Here is a 19,384-nt window from a genome sequence, read left to right as displayed (position 1 = left end):
CAGTAAACCATTTCCTGAAACACAAGGGTGGCGGCATTTCTCAACCTTCACCGTTTGGCAGGCTCACAGGGCTCAGGTAAATTCACCACGGACATCACTTAAGCTCTCTGTGCCTCAGTTTCCCCCTCAGGGATGTGAGGGTAAGAGAAGCATCCACCGCAGTGAGAACACTCGGTGAGTTCATACCTGTCAAGAGCTTAACGTGGTGCCTGGCGTGAAGCGGGTGCTCAGTAATTAATCTGGCTGCTACGTGGGGACAAGGTCTCTGATCTCACCCTCATTAACTGGTTCCTGAGTGTTTCCAAGCCCTGTGCCAGGCACTGGGGACAGAGAGGATTTAGAGGTCCCTGAACGCCAGGAGCTCACTGCCAGGGAGGGGGCAGGCTCCCCACCCCTCCTTGCTGCTCAGGATGAGACATGCCCTCCAAGAGGGGTGCTGGTCCCAGGGAGGGGCACGGGGAGTAGCACAGGGAGGGGCATAGGAGGCTTCTGGGAGCTATTATTTACAGGGTTCATGGGACTGAAGCAGGATCAGCTCGTGTGTGAGACCTCGGTGTGGGAGTGAAGAGAGAGCGTGTGTGTGTGTGTGCGTGTGTGTGTGTGTGTATGCACACACGTGTGCGTCTGGGCTGGCCTGTGAGCATCAGCTTATCTGTGCACGTGGAGCCTGGTTAATGGGGGCAGAGGCCGAGGCTTCGACCCCTCACAGGCCCCTCTTAATCCAGGCCCGACCACCCCGGCCCGGAGCCATGTGTCTCAGCCCCACAGGGACCTCAGGGCTCCACCTTAGAGCCCATGGCTTGTGAGGGCAGGAGGGTCACCCACCTGGCCCCAGGAGAGAGGACACTCCTGCAGGCCACATGTGTGACCCCTGTCTTCTCTCTCGGGCACACAGAGGCCACACCCAGAGTGGGACTAGACGGTGACTGAGCTCCTCCTCAGGGTACGGGATGCACTCGGCCCTGCTCTAGGTACCATCTCCCAGCCTCGCGATGGTGGAGCAGATGGACTGTCAGGGCCCCTCAGTCACACCCTGAGGTGTGGAACTCCTGTTGGGAAAAGTCAAGCCTGCCCCCCTGCAGCACTCGCCCCCCACTTGGTCCTGGCTCGCCCCACCCGGCCAGCCTGAACTGATACTGTTACCAAACCAAACTTGGGTTCCCTCGCCCATTCGCAGTAAAGCCAATCTACTGACACTGGTTGCAGTGAAGGGAAGGGCAGTGTTTATTGCAGGTGCCAAGCAAGGAGTACAGGCAGCTAATGCTCAAAAGACCCGAACTCTCCAGTGGATTTCAGGGAAGGGGTTTTAAAGACAGGGTGAGGGAGAGAGTTGCAGGGTCACAATCAGCTCATGGACATTTTTCTGATTGGTTGGTGGTCACATAATCGGGAGTCAGCGTCATCAACCTTCTAGTTCCAGCCAGTCTGGGGTCTAAGTGGTCAGCATACAGTTAACCTCTTCCACCTGGTGGGGGTTTCAGTATCTGCAAAACAGCTCAGAGGACGTGGCTTAGAATATTATCTATAGCCCATAAGGAGGAACTAAAGATCCTTGCTTTGTTTTATGGTTAAACTATTATTTTGCCTTGCTTGACCGTTTTCCTTTGCTTCTGCGTTTTTTCATTTCTCTGATTAAATTTGCTCTTTGGACTCAGGGAAGGCCTAGGAGGCTAAAGCTTTTCTACGAAAAAGAGGCAGGGGACATGGTAGGGTTCTGCTCAGTTATGATACCTCTCTCAGCTCCTGCATTCATTCACTCATTCATTCATTCATTCATTCAGCACCTACCATGAGTTGGATCCTGTTCTGGGACCAGCAGCACAGCAGTGAACAAGACAGAGGGAATGACCCCTCCAGGCTCACAGGGAGAGGGTTCAGGACAGGCAATTATCAACACAAATAAGTAGGGCTGCCAGATAAACTGCAGGATACCCAGTTAAATTTGAATTTTGGATAAACAACAAATAATTTTCCATGTCCCAAACAATACTTGGAACCTGGGATAATTATCCATTGTTTATCTGAAATTCAGATTTAACTTGGTGTCCTGTGTTTTTTTGCCTACATAAGGTATTTTCAGCTGGTAACAAACAATCTGAGGAAACTAAGCTAGGGTGATTTTTGTGATAGAGAGTGATGGGGGCGGGGTCTACTTTAGCCAGGATGATGTGGGGGGGGAATGGACCTGAATAAGGAGGAAGACCCCACCCACTTCCAATTTCTTCAGCTGCATCCTGGCTTCTAAGATTAGACTCATTATCACTATAAAAACCTTAGAATTGTCCTGAGGAGCCAGGCAAAAGCAGAGAGATTCAGTTGGGTGTCATTTAGACACCTGTAACAGGGTGGCCCCAAAAGGAAGCCTTTGAAGAGAGTTCAGAATAGAATCAAGCAGTAAATCCATCAGTTAAACCCAAGCCCAAACCCAGACACTGAGCCTCAAATCTGACTTGAGAAATGGGGAATATGTAAACTGAACTCACAAGAGCCAGGCTACATAACCACTCCCTTTTTAGATGATGGGAAATCCTGTTCAAGTGATGGTAAGTGGAACTCAAGTCCCATCAAGGTCATGGGCAAAAACCTAAGTCTAAGCCTGAGGTTTCTGTGAACATTAGGGAATCTTAGAGGAGATGATTACCCCAAAATGGCTTGGGAAGTCAACCCCAAAATTTGCTTGAGGTGCTAAAATCCTTGACTTAGTGGGCCCACAACTCTTAAGCATGAAAACAATTGAGTAAAAAAAAAATTTAAGAGAATCAAACATATAGTAGTTACATGTTTGTGTTAAAAAAAATAATGGGTGCATGTTTGGAATTTTAAGTATTTGTAATATTTAAAAGAATGTGCTCTACGGGAATAACAGATCAGCCTTAAGTTTCTAATTTAAAATGCATAAACAAATCATTGATTGATTTAGACTTGTGATTTTTAAGTCAAAATCTTACTAAATTTGCCAACAGTATTAAAATAGTTATAAGAATTAAATTCACCATATTTATAAACGTAATTATTAGATTTCTAAGATCTATTTAAGTGCTTGAGAGAGTTTTGTCATTAAAGCAAGTGAAGTATTTTAAAAAGAAACTGAATATATTAAATTTATAAATGTAGTTTAAGATGTTTAAGCCTGTTTAATTAACCAAGATTATAAAATAAAATTCATCCAATGTCCCCTTAAAATTATTTTAGAAGTTGCTACATTCATAAAAGAAGATTTTTAAGCTAACTCAAAGACTAAAGTGAGATTGTTGAATTTATAAATATAATAAATTGAACATCATAAATTAACAATTTTTGAAAACCAAAGGAGAGTCTGAATACTTTTTTCTACTCAGAAAAGCCACCCTCAAGGACACCAAAAACTCACGTTGACGCTCACGTAACAATAGCTGTGGAAATTAAAATCAGGTCACCTGCTCCCACTTTCCCAGTGATTTGAGGTCCTCGCAGGGGTCGCCAGACTGTCCAGACGGACTGGGCACTCTCTGGCGAGGCCGAGGGTCTCTGGACTGCTCATGTCACCTTCTACAGACAGCCAGCCTCTTGGCTTCAGCCCTCATAGGTAATGCTGTATCCAGACCCTGCCCACCAGTAACAGCAGCACCTACTATGTACCAGGGCCTTTATGTGCTTTATCTCATTTCATCGTTTTAACAATCATCCGCATTTTACAGGTGGCAACATGGAAAGGTGAAGACACAGAAAGGTAAAGCAGCACTAGGATTCAAATCCACGCTGCCCAGCTCCAGGGTTCTCCTGGCTGTGTCATCGCAAACTTCCCCCTAAAGAATGGAATCCGTCTAATTAACTAACAGAACGAGCCCCTTCTTCCTTCTTTGAGCGCTGAGGCTGAGGGTCCCTTGTGTCATTGGTGCCCCCTGCTGGAAGCTGGGCATATGGCACAGCCATTGACAGCCACTCAGAAAGGAGCTCACCTGAGGTTTCTACCCAGCAGAGGGACAGAAAGGGCTCCAAGTTCCAAGATTTCTAGGACCCACCCCGGAAAGTTTTTCAACCTCCAGTTTGCCCCTAAGGTCAGTTCCACTGTCCCATCTGGGCCCTCATCACTTGTCACTTGGAGTACAGCCTCCCACCTGCTCTCAGAAGTCCCTCCCACCTACCCTCACCTGCAGCAGAGAGAGATCCTACTTTCCATGGCTCCCTACTGCCCAAAGAATCCAGCCAGAATGCTCTCTGGCCTGGCACTTGAGGCCTCCATGGCTTATCCCGGGACTGTTTTCCTGGCTTTGCCCCCAAAATATCCCCCCACAATTTACCCTGCCCCTCCACATTTCCTTTCCTTGGCTGTGCTCTGCCTCCTGCCAGGAATACCCTTCCCCCATCTCTGCTTGTCAAACTCCTACCCAACCTTCAAAGGTGAGTTCAAAGGCCACCTCTTCCATGAAGCCTTCCCTTCTTTCCTCAACTTGAATTAACTTCTCCCTTCTCTCTTGAAGCAGAGGCTGTGCATACCAGCCAGACTTCCAACAGCACCTGTATCTCTGCCTGAAGGCTTTCTCTTTGAGCAGACAACAAACCAGGAGTGCTGGGGAATTACCCCAGCCCCAACCCAGGCGCAGCCCTCCACCCATGATACAGTTGGAGGATGGAGGATGAACACCCCAGCTCTCTCGCCCCTCCCTGGGATAACTAAGTTAGTGGTCCACAAGCAGCAGTTGCCCACCAAGGCAAATCGCTTTATCCCCTAACCTTTACTGCCGTAATTCCTTGCTCCCTTACTGGTGTTTCCTGGCACTGCCTCTCAAACAAACAACTTTCACTGAATTCCTGCCACGGGATCTTCTTCCCGGGGAACACTCACTGAGCTGTCAGTGCATTCCCTTCATGGTACTTAGCTAATGCCTTTGCTGTAGCACTGGTCAGCAGAGGCCTTGACTGATGACCATTAAAACCACAGGCAAGGGCTTCCCTGGTGGCGCAGTGGTTGAGAATCTGCCTGCTAATGCGGGGGACGCGGGTTCGGGCCCTGGTCTGGGAAGATCCTGCATGCCGCGGAGCGGCTGGGCCCGTGAGCCACGGGTACTGAGCCTGCGCGTCTGGAGCCTGTGCTCCGCAACAAGAGAGGCCGCGATGGTGAGAGGCCCGCGCGCCGCGATGAAGAGTGGCCCCCGCTTGCCACAACTGGGGAAAGCCCTCGCACAGAAGCGAGGATCTAGCACAGCCATAAATAAATAAATTAATTAATTAATTAAATTAAAAAAAAAAAAAAAAACCACAGGCAAGATGAATCAAGCACTTTCTACGTGCCTGGCCCTTTATATGTATTATCTCATTTAATCTTATGACAACCTGGGAAGTAGGGGTCATGGTTACCCCATTACACAGATGAGAAAACCAAGACTCAAGTAAAATGACTTGTCCAAGGTCTCAAAAGCCAGCAAGTGTCAGAGCTGGGGTTTAAACCTGAGAGGACTTCTTCTAGAGATGGAGAATTTAACCATCTCATGGGGTGTAACAAGAATAATTATAGCACCTACGTACAGACAGTTATAAATGCCGAAGAAGCATTCTTATAAAAGAGTATGTGTGTGTGTGTGTACACGCATGTCTTATAGATCACACACCTTCTCCTGCCCAGCCCAATGCCTGGCACATACTCAGTGATTATTTATTAAGCTTATTAGAGTGAATCAACAACCCAGGCTCAAGGGACCAAGGCATTAAGGCAACAGGAGAGCCATAAAGGATGAGGCTCAAAGGTCCTGGCTCTGCTACCAATAGGCTTGGGCAGGTCACTGCCCCTCTTCAGGCCTCACTCTCCCTTCTCTGGGCCTCAGTTGCCCCTCTGTCCAGGGAGGGGGCCCTACTTTAAGGGACTGGACCTCACACAGAGTCCCTGAACCCTGACCCCAAATGCCTGTGGGGGAGAGGGTCCCAAAAGCTAAAGGAAGGAGCTGAGTGAGGCTGGACAGAGACAGGAGGCATCCTTGATCTCTCAGATTCACGCTGGCTGGTACCTTTTCTCAGGTGAGAAAAACCTCCCTCCTCCCTGCTTCTAAAATGGGGATCTGGCGCCACCTTGTGGTCACCACCTCTTCCATCCTCCACCACATTTTCTCTTCTGTATCTTCTTGTCACAGACCTCACTGATGCCCTCTGGGAACTCCAGAGCAATTCCACTCTCTCCACCAAATATGTATGTACTATGCCCAGGCACCAAGGCTCAACCCAGGAGGGATGATCCCAAACAAGGTGGCCACAGTTCCTGCCTAACAGTTTAGAAGAGTCTGGACCAGCACTGCCAATAGAAATATAATACAATCCACAAGTGCACATTTCACACGTAGTTTTCAATTTTCTAGTAGTCACATCTTTTTAATTAAAAGAAATAGGTGAAATTAATTTGAATAATATTTTTATGTAACCCAATACATCCAGAATATTATCATTTCAATATGTAGTCAATATATTTTTAATTACCTTTTTTATTTTTTATTTTTTTGCACACTAAGTCTTCGAAATCTGTGTATTTTACACTTCCAGTGCATCTAAATTTGGACTAGCCACATTTCAAGCGCTCAGTAGCCCCAGGTGGCAACAACTACCTACCATGTTGGACAGCACAGGTCTACACAGACCGGTCAGCTTACTCTGGCCCCATGGCAGCTCTTCAGAGGTTTGACCCATCACATCTTCTTCGGGGTCCACATTCGTAGCTCTGCTTTAGGGGCGTGGAGGGATTAAGAATCCAAGTTCTGCCCTCCCACTGAGCTGGGTTTGAATCTCAGTGACTACATAGGACGATGGGCAAGTCAATTTACCCTTTGAAATGTAAAGTGAGGGTGCCTCTGGGGTTGCAGCAAGAATGTCTGGCAAGCATAGGCACATGAAAAAGATGCTCGAGTCAGAACGGCCATCATTAAAAAGTCTACAAGTAACAAATGCTGGAGAGGGTGTGGAGAAAAGGGAACCCTCCTACACTGTTAGTGGGAATGTAAGTTGGTGTAGCCACTGTGGAAAACAGTATGGAGGGTCCTCAGAAAACTAAAAATAGAATTACCATATGATCCAGCAATCCCACTCCTGGGCATATACTCAGACAAAACCATAATTCAAAAAGATACATGCACACCTATGTTCATAGCAGCACTGTTCACAATAGCCAGGACATGGAAACAACCTAAATGTCCACTGACAGATGAATGGATAAAGAAGATGTGGTACCTATATACAATGGAATATTACTCAGCCATGAAAATGGACGAAATAATGCCATTTGTGGCAACGTGGATGCAACTAGAGATTATCATACGAAGTGAAGTAAGTCAGAAAGAGAAAGACAAATACCATATGATATCACTTGTATGTGGAATCTAAAATATAACACAAATGAACCTATCTATGAAACAGAAACAAACTCACAGACATAGGGAACAGACTGGTGGTTGCCAAGGGGGAGGGGTTGGGGGATGGAGTGGGAGGCTGGGGTTAGCAGATGTAAACAATTATATATGGAATGGGTAAACAACAAGGTCCTACTGTATAGCACAGGGAACTATATTCAGTATCCTGTGATAAACCGTAATGGAAAAGAACATTTTAAAAAGAATGTATATATATGTATAACTGAATCACTTTGCTGTACAGCAGAAATTAGCACAACATTGTAAATCAAATATACTTCAGTAAGAAAAAAAAGAATGCTTGGTAAGAAGTCAGTGCTCCATAAATAGTGACCTCGTGCATCAGAGCATTAGCCCACTTTTTGGCACCATGAAGGCTACTTTTAAGTGTCAACTTGGCTTGGCTCTGGCTCTCCAGTTGTTTTAGTCAGACACCAGACTAGGTGTTGCTATGAAGGTATTTTTTACTTAGATGTTATTAACATTTAAATTAATAGACTTTGGGAATTCCCTGGTGGTCCAGGGGTTAGGACACAGAGCTTTCACTGCTGAGGGCCTGGGTTCAATCCCTGGTTGGGGAACTAAGATCCCACAGGCCGCCTGGCATGGCCAAAAAAATAAAATAAAATAACTCAATAGACTTTGTGTAAAGCAAGTCACTCCCCCCCTCCCCCATAGTGTGGATGGGTCTCAAGAGCAAAGACTGAGGTTTCCAGAAGAAGAAGAAATTCTGCCTCAAGAATACATCATACAAACCCTGCCTGAGTTTCCGGCCTGCAAATTTCAGACTCAAGACTGCAGCATCAACTCTTCCCAAATTCCAGCCAGCCTGCTGGCCTACTCTGCAAACTTCAGAATTGCCAACCCGAACAATGGCATGAAGCAGTTCCTTAAAATAAATTTCTGTAGGTGACAGTAGCCCCGGAAGGATTTGAAGGGTGAGTATAGAGCAGGACAAACGTCCCTCATTCTGAATACCTATGGTATTAGCGGCTGAATAACCGCCTGGCTCCAGTCACTGCATAAATATAACAATGTAACACCCCAGCTCTGCCCTCCTCCTAAGTGGAATATCTGGCAGGACCAAGGGCAGGAACAGGAGCAGAATTAATGCCCCATACCAGAACCCATCCTTCACTGGCTGGCCAGGGAACCCTTCCAGAGGAGTGGGATGAGAGAGTGGGCTTTGCTGGGGGAAAGGGGATGTGAGGGACCAAGGAAAGGCCCAGGGTATGGGGAGCTGCCCTTGAGGGCAGAGCTGGGGGGAGAGGAGGTCCCTAGGCACAGAGTAGCTGCCTTGGGGATGATGACCCAGGCCCCATCACCTTACCACTCTGGCCTCCTGTCAAAACTCCTGTCGAATTCAGCTCCACATGGCAGCCAGAGTGATTTGCCTAAAGCACGCATTGTGTCATTGCCATGTTTCAAGGTCCTTCCTAGGCTTTCCTGTGATGGTCCAGGCCCCCATCACCTCACCACTCTGACCTCCCACCAGAACGTGTTGAATTCGGCTCCCTATGGCAGCCTGAGTCATTTTCCTAAAGCACGCATCATGTCATTGCCATGTTTCAAGGTCCTTCCTAGGCTTTCCTGTGACCTTAAGATAAAGCCAAAAGTCCTCTTCATGACTTATATAATAAGGCATTGTGTGACATGGCCATGGCCAGGCCAGACTCTCCCCATCCCCGGCCCTGGCCAGATGGAACTCACCAGGTGTACTTCCCTCTGTCAGGAACACTCTTTCATCTTCCCCTCCCTACGTCCAGCCCACCCTCCTGGTCTCACCTGGTGTCCAACACCCAGTTCCATCCCCTTATTCTGCATGGCAGCCCTGCTTCCCCTCCTCTGGGCCCCCAGGGCCCTGGCTCAGTGGCCCCTCCAGAGCTTCTGTATTTGAGGATCTTAGACACAGCCATCTGCTTGGGTGGCTTCGGGGGGGCCTAAAGGTGATCACAGGGCACCCCCCTGCTCCTGCCCTCCCACTCCCTCGAGGCCACAGCTGTACTGTGGTTGCCTGTTTTCACATCTCAGACCACCTGGTACCCGGTACAGCCTGGCACACAGTGGTTCACTGAATAATGTCCACTCCGTGCCCTGGGTTCCTTCATTTGCTATCTGGCTGGAGGACCTTCCACCATCCCTGTCCCTCTCTGAGTCTCCTCGGCTAATTAGAACCTTGCTTTGATTTGCAGACTCTGAAGTTCTGGACAACATGAAGGGGTATGAATGTATGCTTGTGACACATTGCAGAGGCTTTTAAAGTGTGATATCAAATAGCATGTACAGTCAGAAGCCTATTTTTACAAAAAGTCAACTATATACAGGCATAGAAAATAATTACCATCTACTAGGACTTGAGTCTGTAGTCCTAATGCACTAAGCATTTTGCTGTGTATCAGCTGGTTATTCCTTACAACCCTGTGGGCTGGGTATTGCTAGTATCTCCTGTACAGAGGTAGAAACCGAGGCCCAGAGAGGTCCCCAAGCTACTGAGGGGCTGAGCTGGACTTGACCTCAGGTTTGCCAAGTCCAAAGGTCATGCATGCTCTTCACCGCCAGGCTGGTCGATGCCTCTGTGCAAATTGGGGATAATAATAGCTCCCAGCTCTTAGGGTTATTGGGAGGATTAAATGAGCTAAGAGGTGTGAAGCCCTTGGAGCAGCTCTTGGCCCAGCCTAAGGGCTCAGTAAGCGCAGTCACCCACAGCAGCATCAGACTGCCTCTGCGTGGGCCCTGTGAGATCATATGCCAAAGTGTTCACAATGTTCCTCTCTAGCCCTGGGGCCATGGGTGACCTTTTCTAAAATTATTTTCCAAAATGATCAGGTAGGGGAAATCTCTGGTAGTCCAGTGGTTAAGACTTTGCCTTTCCACTGCAGGGGGCACAGGTTCGATCCCTGGTCGGGGAACTAAGATCTCACAAGCCGAGCAGAGAGGCCAAAAAAAAAAAAAAAAAAAATGATCAGGTATTACTTGTGTATTTCTTTCTTTTTAAATTCTTGCATGTATGATGCCATCAGTGAACTTAAGGACAAGGCAGGCCCATGAATTACCTGGGTCATCTCCCCGGTCCCCCCAAGGCCTGGCACAGCGAGAGACAGCTCAGACGAGCTTCTCCCAGCCCAGCTTCTCCAGCCACTTGCTTGGCAGGAGCCAGACTGAGTTGGGGCTGTGAGGTGCAGGTCGGTGTCAGAACTGGCCCAAGCTAAGCCTGCCCTTTGCTGGCCTTCCCCAAAAGGCACAATGAGATGCCTCGTGGCTCTTCCAGGCCCCAGGGGAGCAGCCGTGATGGCTGAGACCTCCGGCCCTGAATCCACCAACAGCTGTGACCACTTCAGCTATTTTAAACCCTTGGGCACCCGGAGGCTCCCATCCCACCAACCAGGCGCTGTGACCCAACACTGCAGTCCCCGAGCCGGGGACAGGAGCCCTGAGCATGTGTCAGCCGGGCCTGGGTGGGATTTTTTTTTTTAAGAAGAGGGAGTTTCATTTCTTGAGCGCTTGCCTGTGCCAGAGACTGTGCTAGTGTTTTCCGTACATTGTCTCATGTTATGTCATCCTTACATCCTGGGCAGAGAGATCACTTCATTCACAGATGAGGAAAATGAGGCTCCTAATGGCAGGCTGGGTGAATTGTCCAAGGTTCCACAAAGGCGGGGCTGGGATTAGAATTTGGGATTCCTCTTCTGCCAATTAAGAGACAACATTCCTTCCCTGCTCTTACCTGCTTTGCCCCTGCCGTCCACCCCCAACCCTCTCACCACACCCCTGCAAGTTCCTATCCTGGCTCTGTCGCTCTTAGGCGCTATGAGACCAGACCGAGGACCAATTCTTGAACCTTTTTGCGGCTCGCTTTCTTCATCTGTAAAGCGGTGGGGTTATTGGGAGGGTATAATGATCTAATTCCAGTGCATGAAAAGTGCCGCTGGAACAGCACCTGGCATGCAGAAAGAACGCATTAAGGGCCCACTGTTATTCGCTCTCTCCTGGCAATCACCACCTCTGCCTGATGTTATCACTCCCCTGCTCCTGGGATGACCTGCCCAGGCCCGGGGTGCTTCTCCCCCAACCCTGGGCCCCAGTGGGTAAAATGAGGGTGCTGTGTTCTATGATGTCCAGGAAGGTGGGGACCCTGGCATACACCCCGTATCTGCCGCATAGTAGGGGCTCAAAAGTAATTCTGGTAGAGGGATGCTGGGACAAGAGCCCACCTCGGGGGCCTCAAAGTCAGCTCTGAGCTGCACACGTTTTTTATCTCTTTGGCAGGTGGTCACCCTGCCTCCTGATTGGACGGTGCACTCAGCCGCCGCGGGAGCCTATCAAAAGCTACCAGCGTCTCCCTGGGTCTGTGCACCTTGAGGACAGATGCCCCCCCCCAGCCTGATTCAGGCCTTACTCCTTCCCTACCCACATTCCTCCTAGGTCCCGGCTACCCAGGAACAGCTGGGGTCTTGGCCATCTCCTAATTTGGGCCGCCTCGAGGAGGCCGCTGCGGTCAGGAGTCTGGGCGTGTCTCAGCCCTGAGCCCTTGTGAGCCCCAACCCTCTTATTCAGATGCACCCCATCCCAGGGTTCCCATCCCCCTAGCAGACCTACCCCCTTCCCAAAAACGCATCCCCTCCAGCCCGCCACGTCCTTCTTAGAACCTCTGCCCTCTCAGCAACACCTCAGTTCCTGCCCCTTCTACCAAGGACCACTCAGTCTTATGTGAATTACCTAAACAGGCCCTGGCTTGGCTTCAGAGCTGGAAGGGTCTGGGATTCGGTGGGGGCTGCTTCAGGCCCCCACTGGGTGTCATCCTGAACCTCAGCCTCCACAAGACACAAACTGACCTCTGCAGGGGCACCCTCCTTTGCCCAGTGGCCCAGGCCAGAACGGTGCCCCTCACTATCCCTCCACTGGAACATCAATATTTCAGTCCACCAACAGTGGTCAGATCAATCCCCTTCTCTCCAGCGCTCTCAGCAGCCCCAGCAGGGGTCTTCATGGACCCTGGCCAGGGGCACCTCCATCCAGGGCAGCCAGATGGCCTCCTTCACTTCCACCGGCAACCATTCCTCGCTGAGGAAGCCATGCCAAGGCTCCCATCGCCCACCCACCAGTGCCTTGGCTTGGCATTCTGGCCCTGCAGGCTGTTGAGTTCCCCACTCCCACCCCTCTCCCCACTTTCCCTCTGTAATACTGATCTGATTGTTGGGGGGCTAAGGGGGAGAGGGGGCAGGCTGCATCTGGCTTCCCAGTTTGGTCAGGAAGCTCCCTCTCCTCCGTTCCCCTTAGTTTGCAAACCCCTCCTTTAAGAAGGCTCAGGTCCGGGACCCTGGGCTGGTTTAGCGCATCCACTCACTCTGGGCCACCGCCTCCTGTCCCCGCCCCTATGACAGCTCCACATTTGCATTATCTGCCCCGCAGGGCCGGGGGGGCGCCCGGAGGGGTGGCTGGCCCTGTGTCCTGGCGCCGGCCAGCTGGGGGCCCACTGAAAGTATGTTGAATGAAAGAATGAGCAAATCAACCAGTGAAAGGAGGAAATTGGCAACTGCTGACATCACCCAGACCATGGGGGAGGGGGCTGGGGGGGGCCTGGGGTGGGGGGAGGGGGAGGGCTGGGGGGCCTGGGGGTGGGGTCCCCACAGGAAGAATTGTGGAGGGCGTGGCCACGCTTGACGGACGGGCCCACAGCCCACTGTGAGAGGAGGCCGACGGGCCGCTCCGCCCACCGGCGGCAGGATAAAGGCGGAGCGCGGAGGCCGCAGCGCTTGCGGATTGCTGGAGGGGTCACCTGCGGCGGGTGCTCCAGGCGGACCCAGACGAGAGAGGACGGGCACGGGGCCGGGCACTACGGGGAAGATGCTACGCGAGCGGACGGTGCGGCTGCAGTACGGGAGCCGCGTGGAGGCAGTGTACGTGCTGGGCACGCACCTCTGGACCGATGTCTACAGGTGAGCCGGGCCACCGCGCCGGCCCAAGACCCCCTCCGACTCCGGGCTCGGCCCGAAATCTGGGCCCAAGAAATCCTGAGACCCTCGCCAGACTCGGGGACACGGACAGCCTGCCTCCAGCCCGAGTCGTCCCTCATCCGACGCCCCCGCGCCCAAAAATCCTAAGAACCTTGCCCAGAAACCTGACAGCCCCTAAACTTTTTGTCAGCCTCCCCGGAATCCGGAATCCGGAGACCCTCCCAGACACCCTGACACAGCCCCAGCACCCTCACTACTCCTTTCCAGGCGCCAGCCCCTTCACCCCAGTCTTCGCACCGCCTGCCCCTCTCCAGCCCCTCTCCCAGGACGACCTCAGCACCCGCTCAGCTTCCCCACCATCCTCTCCTCTTCCCCTTCCCCGCTCTCCCCTCAGCACCTCCCTTACGCCCTCAGACCCTCCTGGCTCACCACCCGCCTCAGCCCAGCCCCTCCCTCCTCTCCCAGATCAGCTGAGCTTCCTCCAGGATTTGCCAGGGGCTGGGGCAGGGCCAGAGGGGAGCTGCCCAGGGGCGGCATCTGGCCCTAGGGGTTGCCTAGTCTCCAGTTTCGCCCTGTGGGGGTTGCTGGTGATTGCCTGTCGCCAGGCACTGGCCATGAGCTCCCTGTCCCCAGATGCCTTCCCCTGACTTCACCCTGGGGTCGGGGAGGGACCTTGTTCCCCCAGACTGAGGGTGTGGAGGTGGAGTCTTTGTCAGAAGCGCTCTCCTGTTCCAGGATGCTGTTCCCCCTGGCCCTGTTCTCCCATCCACGAACTCTGGTGGGGCGCAGGATTTCTGAGACAGCAGGACCTGGGGTGGGGGAATTGAAGTCAGGGCCCCCCCTGCTACCCCCAGCCCCCAGGAAGCAGCCAAGTGCAATGACCCGTCTCCCCACCATGCATGGGGCAGGCCTTGCGAAGGTGTGGCTGGTGTGAATGCAGGGGTGGAGAGTCCAGGGTGGGATCCTGCAGCCCTCTGTTCCAAGCATTTGAAATGTTCCCCATTGCTAGCGTGGGAGGGGTCAGTGCTGAGAGGAGGGAGCATGCAGGACCCAGGGGTGGGGACCGCATGCTGATACCCTTGGGGCAAGTCCCCTGAACCTCTCTGTGCCTTGAGCTAAGTTGGAAGCGCCAAAGTGGCTTACTGCTCCCAAATCATTCTGTCATCTGGAGCGCCCTGCCTCGCTCAGGCCGCCCCCACCCCAAACCCCATCCCTGTGTCTTCCCACACATCCTCCCCAGCCCATTCTCTCTGTCACCTCCAGTGGCCCTGGCGGCCCTGCTGGCCAGTCTCTAGCTTCTTCCTCATCAGGCGCTGGTCTTCCCTGAGAGCAAAGGGCCCGGTCACCATGCAGACCAGGGACCCTCTCCACTCATTGGCCCCTGGCTTCAGTTGTCCACATGTAAACCTCAGGGGTGGTTTCTGAAGGTCGTAACACAAAAGTGGAGTGTGGTCCAGGCCTCAGTGGCCTGGGAGCGCTCCCCTCCCTTCTCCACCCCCCCAGTCCTAACTAGGCACTGCCAGGGAGTGGGACGGGAGCCAGGACACTCAGGTCTCTAAGCCTCAGCTGTCACCATACCCGCCTGTTTGTTCACTGGGGCACTTTTAGTGCGGCCTGAAAGGCTGGCATGGTGCCTCCATTGAGGGGTGGGGAGTAAAGAAGGGGTTCAGGCTCAGGCGCCCTGCCCGCCCTCTGTCCTGGCAGAGAGAGGCCCAGCCCGCGTAGGGGCAGGGAGCAGGGGAGATGTGGACTCATCCTTCCTCTGGCAGGGGGCAGACGTGTGACGATCCCCTTTGTCCTTTCTCAAGAAACCAGCCGCAGCCCCAGCGACCCTCACCTCCCACCTGCACTTCACCTAAGACTCTCCGCCACCCCCAAGAGAAGCAGTACAGTCCAGACCAGCGCTGTCCAGCAGAAATAGAATGCAAGCCACAAATAGAGCCACATGTGTAATTTTTAATTTTCTAGTAGCCACATTTTTAAGGTTAAAATAAGCAGGTAAAATTAGGTATAGTAATATATATTTTATTTAACCTAGTATATCCCAAATATTAGCATTTCAATATGTAATCAATATAAAAATTATTAATGAGCTAGTTGACATCCTCTTTTTCTTGCTAAGTGTTTGAAATTCAATGTGTGTTTTATATTTACAGCACATCTCTACGCGGGTTAACTGCATTTCAGGCGCTCGATAGCCACAGGTAGCTGGCGGCCACTGTATGTGCTGAACAGCGCAGGTCTAGAGCAGAGCTTCTTAACCTAGGCACTACCTCATTGGGGGCTGGATAACTCTTTGTCGCCAGGGGCTGTCCTGTGCCTTGTAGGATGTTTAGCAGCGTCCCTGGCTTCTAACCCCTGGATGCCAGTAGCAACTCCCCAGTTGTGACAATGCCAGCAGTCTGTGGCGGACCAAGTCACCTCCAGTTGAGAACCACTGGTCTAGTGGACAGAAGCCCCTTCTGAAACTAAGGAGACTGGGCCATTGTTACTCCTGATAGCTGTAGTGGTAAGAGCGACTGTCAGTATTAATAGCAGGAGATATTAGTGAGCACTCACAGACCGAATGCATTATCTCCTCTCTTCCTCTCCACAGACCTTGGAGGCTGTGCTAGGATCATCCCATTTTGTAGATGAGGAAAGTGAGGCTCAGAGAGGTGAAGCCATTTGCCTGATGTCACACAGGACTCAGGTCTAGTTCCGTGTGGGTCAGAACTCAGGCTCTGAATCTCCACTCCAGCCTGTGTGACCCTAAAACTAGCAGGTTGAACTGGGTGCACCTCTCAGCATGTGTCCCTCCCACCCTCCACCCGGGCCGTGAGCCCACTGCCCCCGGAGACTTCACCCACTTCCAACTGACCCTCCACTTCCCACTGAGCCCTTCCCCACCCAGACACAGGTCCTGACCCAAGACCCCACGTGATGCCCCCAGGGGCTCCAGTCTCCAAGTAGACGCCAAGGGACAAGGTCTGGTGGACCCTGGGCCCAGTTAGTGAGGGAGTGGTGTCTTGACCCCTCACTCCTGAGTCACAAAGGCGAGTGAAGAGACCTCAACACCCACCCCTTTTCCCAAGGGCTCTGGGCCGCCTTTCCAGAGATGTACACACGCCCTCCTTCCCCTCCGGACACACAGCAGGGGCCTCGCCTGCCCCTTCCTCAGCAGGCCCTAAGGGTCACCCTCCCTCTCCCATCAAAACTGGTCCTTTGGGGATGATGACCTGACCCAGCCACATTCTGAGTGCTGCTAAGCTATAAATAGATGCGCAGAAAAAAGGAAGTAGGATTTTTTTTTTTTCTAGAGATTTACTTGGCGATCATTGTTAAAGATACTTGCTGTTTCCTTCTACCACCCAGAAGTGTACTTATCTTAGGTCTGGCACACGTACGCCTTGTCCGCACAATCTCCCCTGATGGTCCCTTTAGCTGGCAGCCGTTTCTCCACTGGGGCTGGCCTGGCTCCCCATCTGATTCTGGCTTGGAGTTGGAGAGAGGGCACTGAGTGAGCGGCACCCCCATGTCGGTTTCACCCTCCCCGCTCACCTCGGCCGGACACCCCCAGAGCCTGGAGGGACTGGAGGAGGGGCAGCCTCGGAGTAAATTAATGGGGTGATCGCACTCTGCCCGACTCTCCCGCAGACTAGGCTGTGCAGACAGCTTCTCCTATCCCTCCCTGGTTCATGCATCTGTCCAGGGGCGTGAGAGTTCTCAACTGGGCAGGTGTCCCCTTCTCCCTGGTGGAGAGAGGTCAGGACCCATACCCTGAGGTCTGCAGGAGCTTCAGAGCAGAGATGATGGTATCAACTATCTCTTGCCTCTCCAGGGCTTTCTCCTGGCTACATCTGACCTCATGATGAGCCCATGAGGTAGGAAGCAGGGGTGATCCTGTGCCCCTTTCCCTGAGATACCCTACGGCAGAGGCTAACCAGCCATTTCTCCCGGCAGGGTCTTGCCCATCACTCTCTGGCAGAAGATAGGAAAGGGGGTACCAGGGCAGGAGTTTCTAGACGTCAGCATAGCAAAATGCTGGAAAAACAGGGCATGGGGCAGTTACATATCCTGCCTTGGAGGAGAGCCTGCCGAATCTAAATTCATCCCCATCTCACTCCCTCAACCCACTCAGACCCCGTCTCTCTGTCTCTTGGTTGGTCTGAGTGTTTTAGAAGGTATCCTTAGGACAAAGGCCAGGGAGGGTCAGCAGTCCAGTCTGAAGCGACGAGGACTTGGTGCCTTCCCGTAGGGTGCCGGGCCCCGCCTCACTGACCCCATCTCCTGCTGACTCCCCTGCACGCATTCCACTCCGGCCACGTTGGTTTTGCGGATGCTCTTGGCCCTTGAATGCAGCCCCCTCATCCCCACCTCAGGGCCTCTGCAGGCGCTGTTCCCTCTGCCTGGAGCACTGTCCACCAGACCTCTGCGAGCCTGGCAAGTCTCAGCTCACGTGACCTCCTCCAAGCAGCTTTCTTGACTCCCTCCCATTTCGTAGTGCCCGACCCAAAGCCCCAGTCACTCCCTACCTCGTGACTATTGCTTTTATCTTTGCAGATCTTATTATTTACTTAATATTACTAGCTGACTTACTCTGTACCAGGCAGCCTTCTGGGCACCTTGCACACGCATCTCACGTGTACTTAATAATGTACACGTGTTTAAACCTCACAACAACTTTATGAGTTAGGACCTATTTGGGGGGAGACTGAGGTAAGGGATGTTTGTCCAAGATGGCACAGCTGGTAAATGGTGGTGGTATGGAGACCAGGCCCTTGACCGCTCTTCTGGGCCGCCTTCCAGGACTCGTGTTTTAGGCACGTCCTCTTCCTGCTCGCTGTCTTCCTTGTTCCTGTGAACTTCCTGCCCTCAAGTCACTGAAGGGCTCCTTGGCTGGGTGAATGGATGGATGGCTGTGGCCCGGGATGCATGTGGACTGGCCTATCGTTGGCCTGTCACTGGGCTCTCCACCCCCAGCCTCAAGGGATGGATACCATTGGACGGGCCGGTGGAAGGTCAAGGGCATGTGGCCGAGTTTGGCCAGAGCAGCACTTGCTCCTGAGGGAATGACAGTAGGTGGCAGTCAGGCCAGGTCAGGTGGCCCCATAAATTAGAACAACACCCAGAGCCTTCGACTCTAAAAAGGAGGCCCTGCCAGGAGCTGCTTCAGGGCCTGGCTGTCAGGCTGGCTCCCGGGGAGTGGCAGGGTCCTAAGGAGCACCTGGCACCCTGCGGTTCGAGCCCACAGCCCACTGCACGGCTGGGGTCCCTGAGAGCCTTCCCTCCCTACCCACAGGGCCTGAGCACAGCGGCAGGGGCTCACCCCAGTGCCCACCCCCAGCTGGACAGGCACACCTGTTCAACTTTGGGGGAGGCCAGTTTTCGGAGACAGCTCTGTCCTGCCCAGCCGGGCCCGACCCCATGCCTGGGGCTTTGACTGGCCCAAGCCTGCTTATCCTGGTCACTCACCCAAGAGCCCAGGGCAGGAAGCCAGCCTTTGGTCTCCCTTCTCTGGACCTCTGACCGCCACGTGCAAAATAAGTAGGGGGCTTCTCATTTGATCCTCTCCTGAGCCAGGCCTGACAGTCCCCCTCCCCCGCCAGGTGTCCCTACCTGGAGGACCTTTAAGGAGGACTGTAACCTCTGGATCTTCTCCCAGGAAGGGAGCAGCCAGGCCCGGAGCTCAGAGCACTTGAGTTTACCCCACACCCTGCCCATCTCAGTCCGTCCCTGAGACTCAGAGCAAGTGCTTGCCCTCTGTGGGCCTCAACATGCTCATCTGTAAAATGGGATGACATTAATACAGGCCTCGGGGGGTTATCGAAAGGATGGACTGAGGTCACATGAGCCAAGAGCTTGAAACAGTGCCTGGTACATAATACTCAGTAAGTGGTTATCAGGAATTAGTATTGGGTTTATTATAATATTATTAAAACAAATAATAATGAACTATGGCCTCAGAAAGTTTATAACGTTCATGGGAGAGAAGTGTTGTTCCAAGTGTTAAGTGTTGTTTGAAGCACCAGCAAAGGGAGGGAGAGATGAGTCCTGGCTGATAGGATCAGGGAAGACTTCCTG

The 19,384-nt window shown here is 52.4% G+C and overlaps 1 protein-coding gene across 1 annotated transcript in view; it reads left to right on the top strand.

Moving 5' to 3' along the window:
• Window positions 1-13,211: 13,211 nt before the first annotated feature.
• Window positions 13,212-19,384, top strand: part of LOC137760853 (protein-arginine deiminase type-2) — a 42,566-nt gene continuing 36,393 nt past the window's right edge. Inside the window, exon 1 of the mRNA XM_068537737.1 lies at window positions 13,212-13,303. Within this exon, the coding sequence (XP_068393838.1) occupies window positions 13,212-13,303 (92 nt within the window). The remainder of the gene's footprint in view (window positions 13,304-19,384) is intronic.

This window comes from Eschrichtius robustus, chromosome 3 (assembly GCF_028021215.1).
Source record: "Eschrichtius robustus isolate mEscRob2 chromosome 3, mEscRob2.pri, whole genome shotgun sequence".
NCBI lineage: Eukaryota > Metazoa > Chordata > Mammalia > Artiodactyla > Eschrichtiidae > Eschrichtius > Eschrichtius robustus.
Note: the sequence above shows the minus strand (reverse complement) of the source record. Positions and strands in the feature narration are given on the sequence as shown.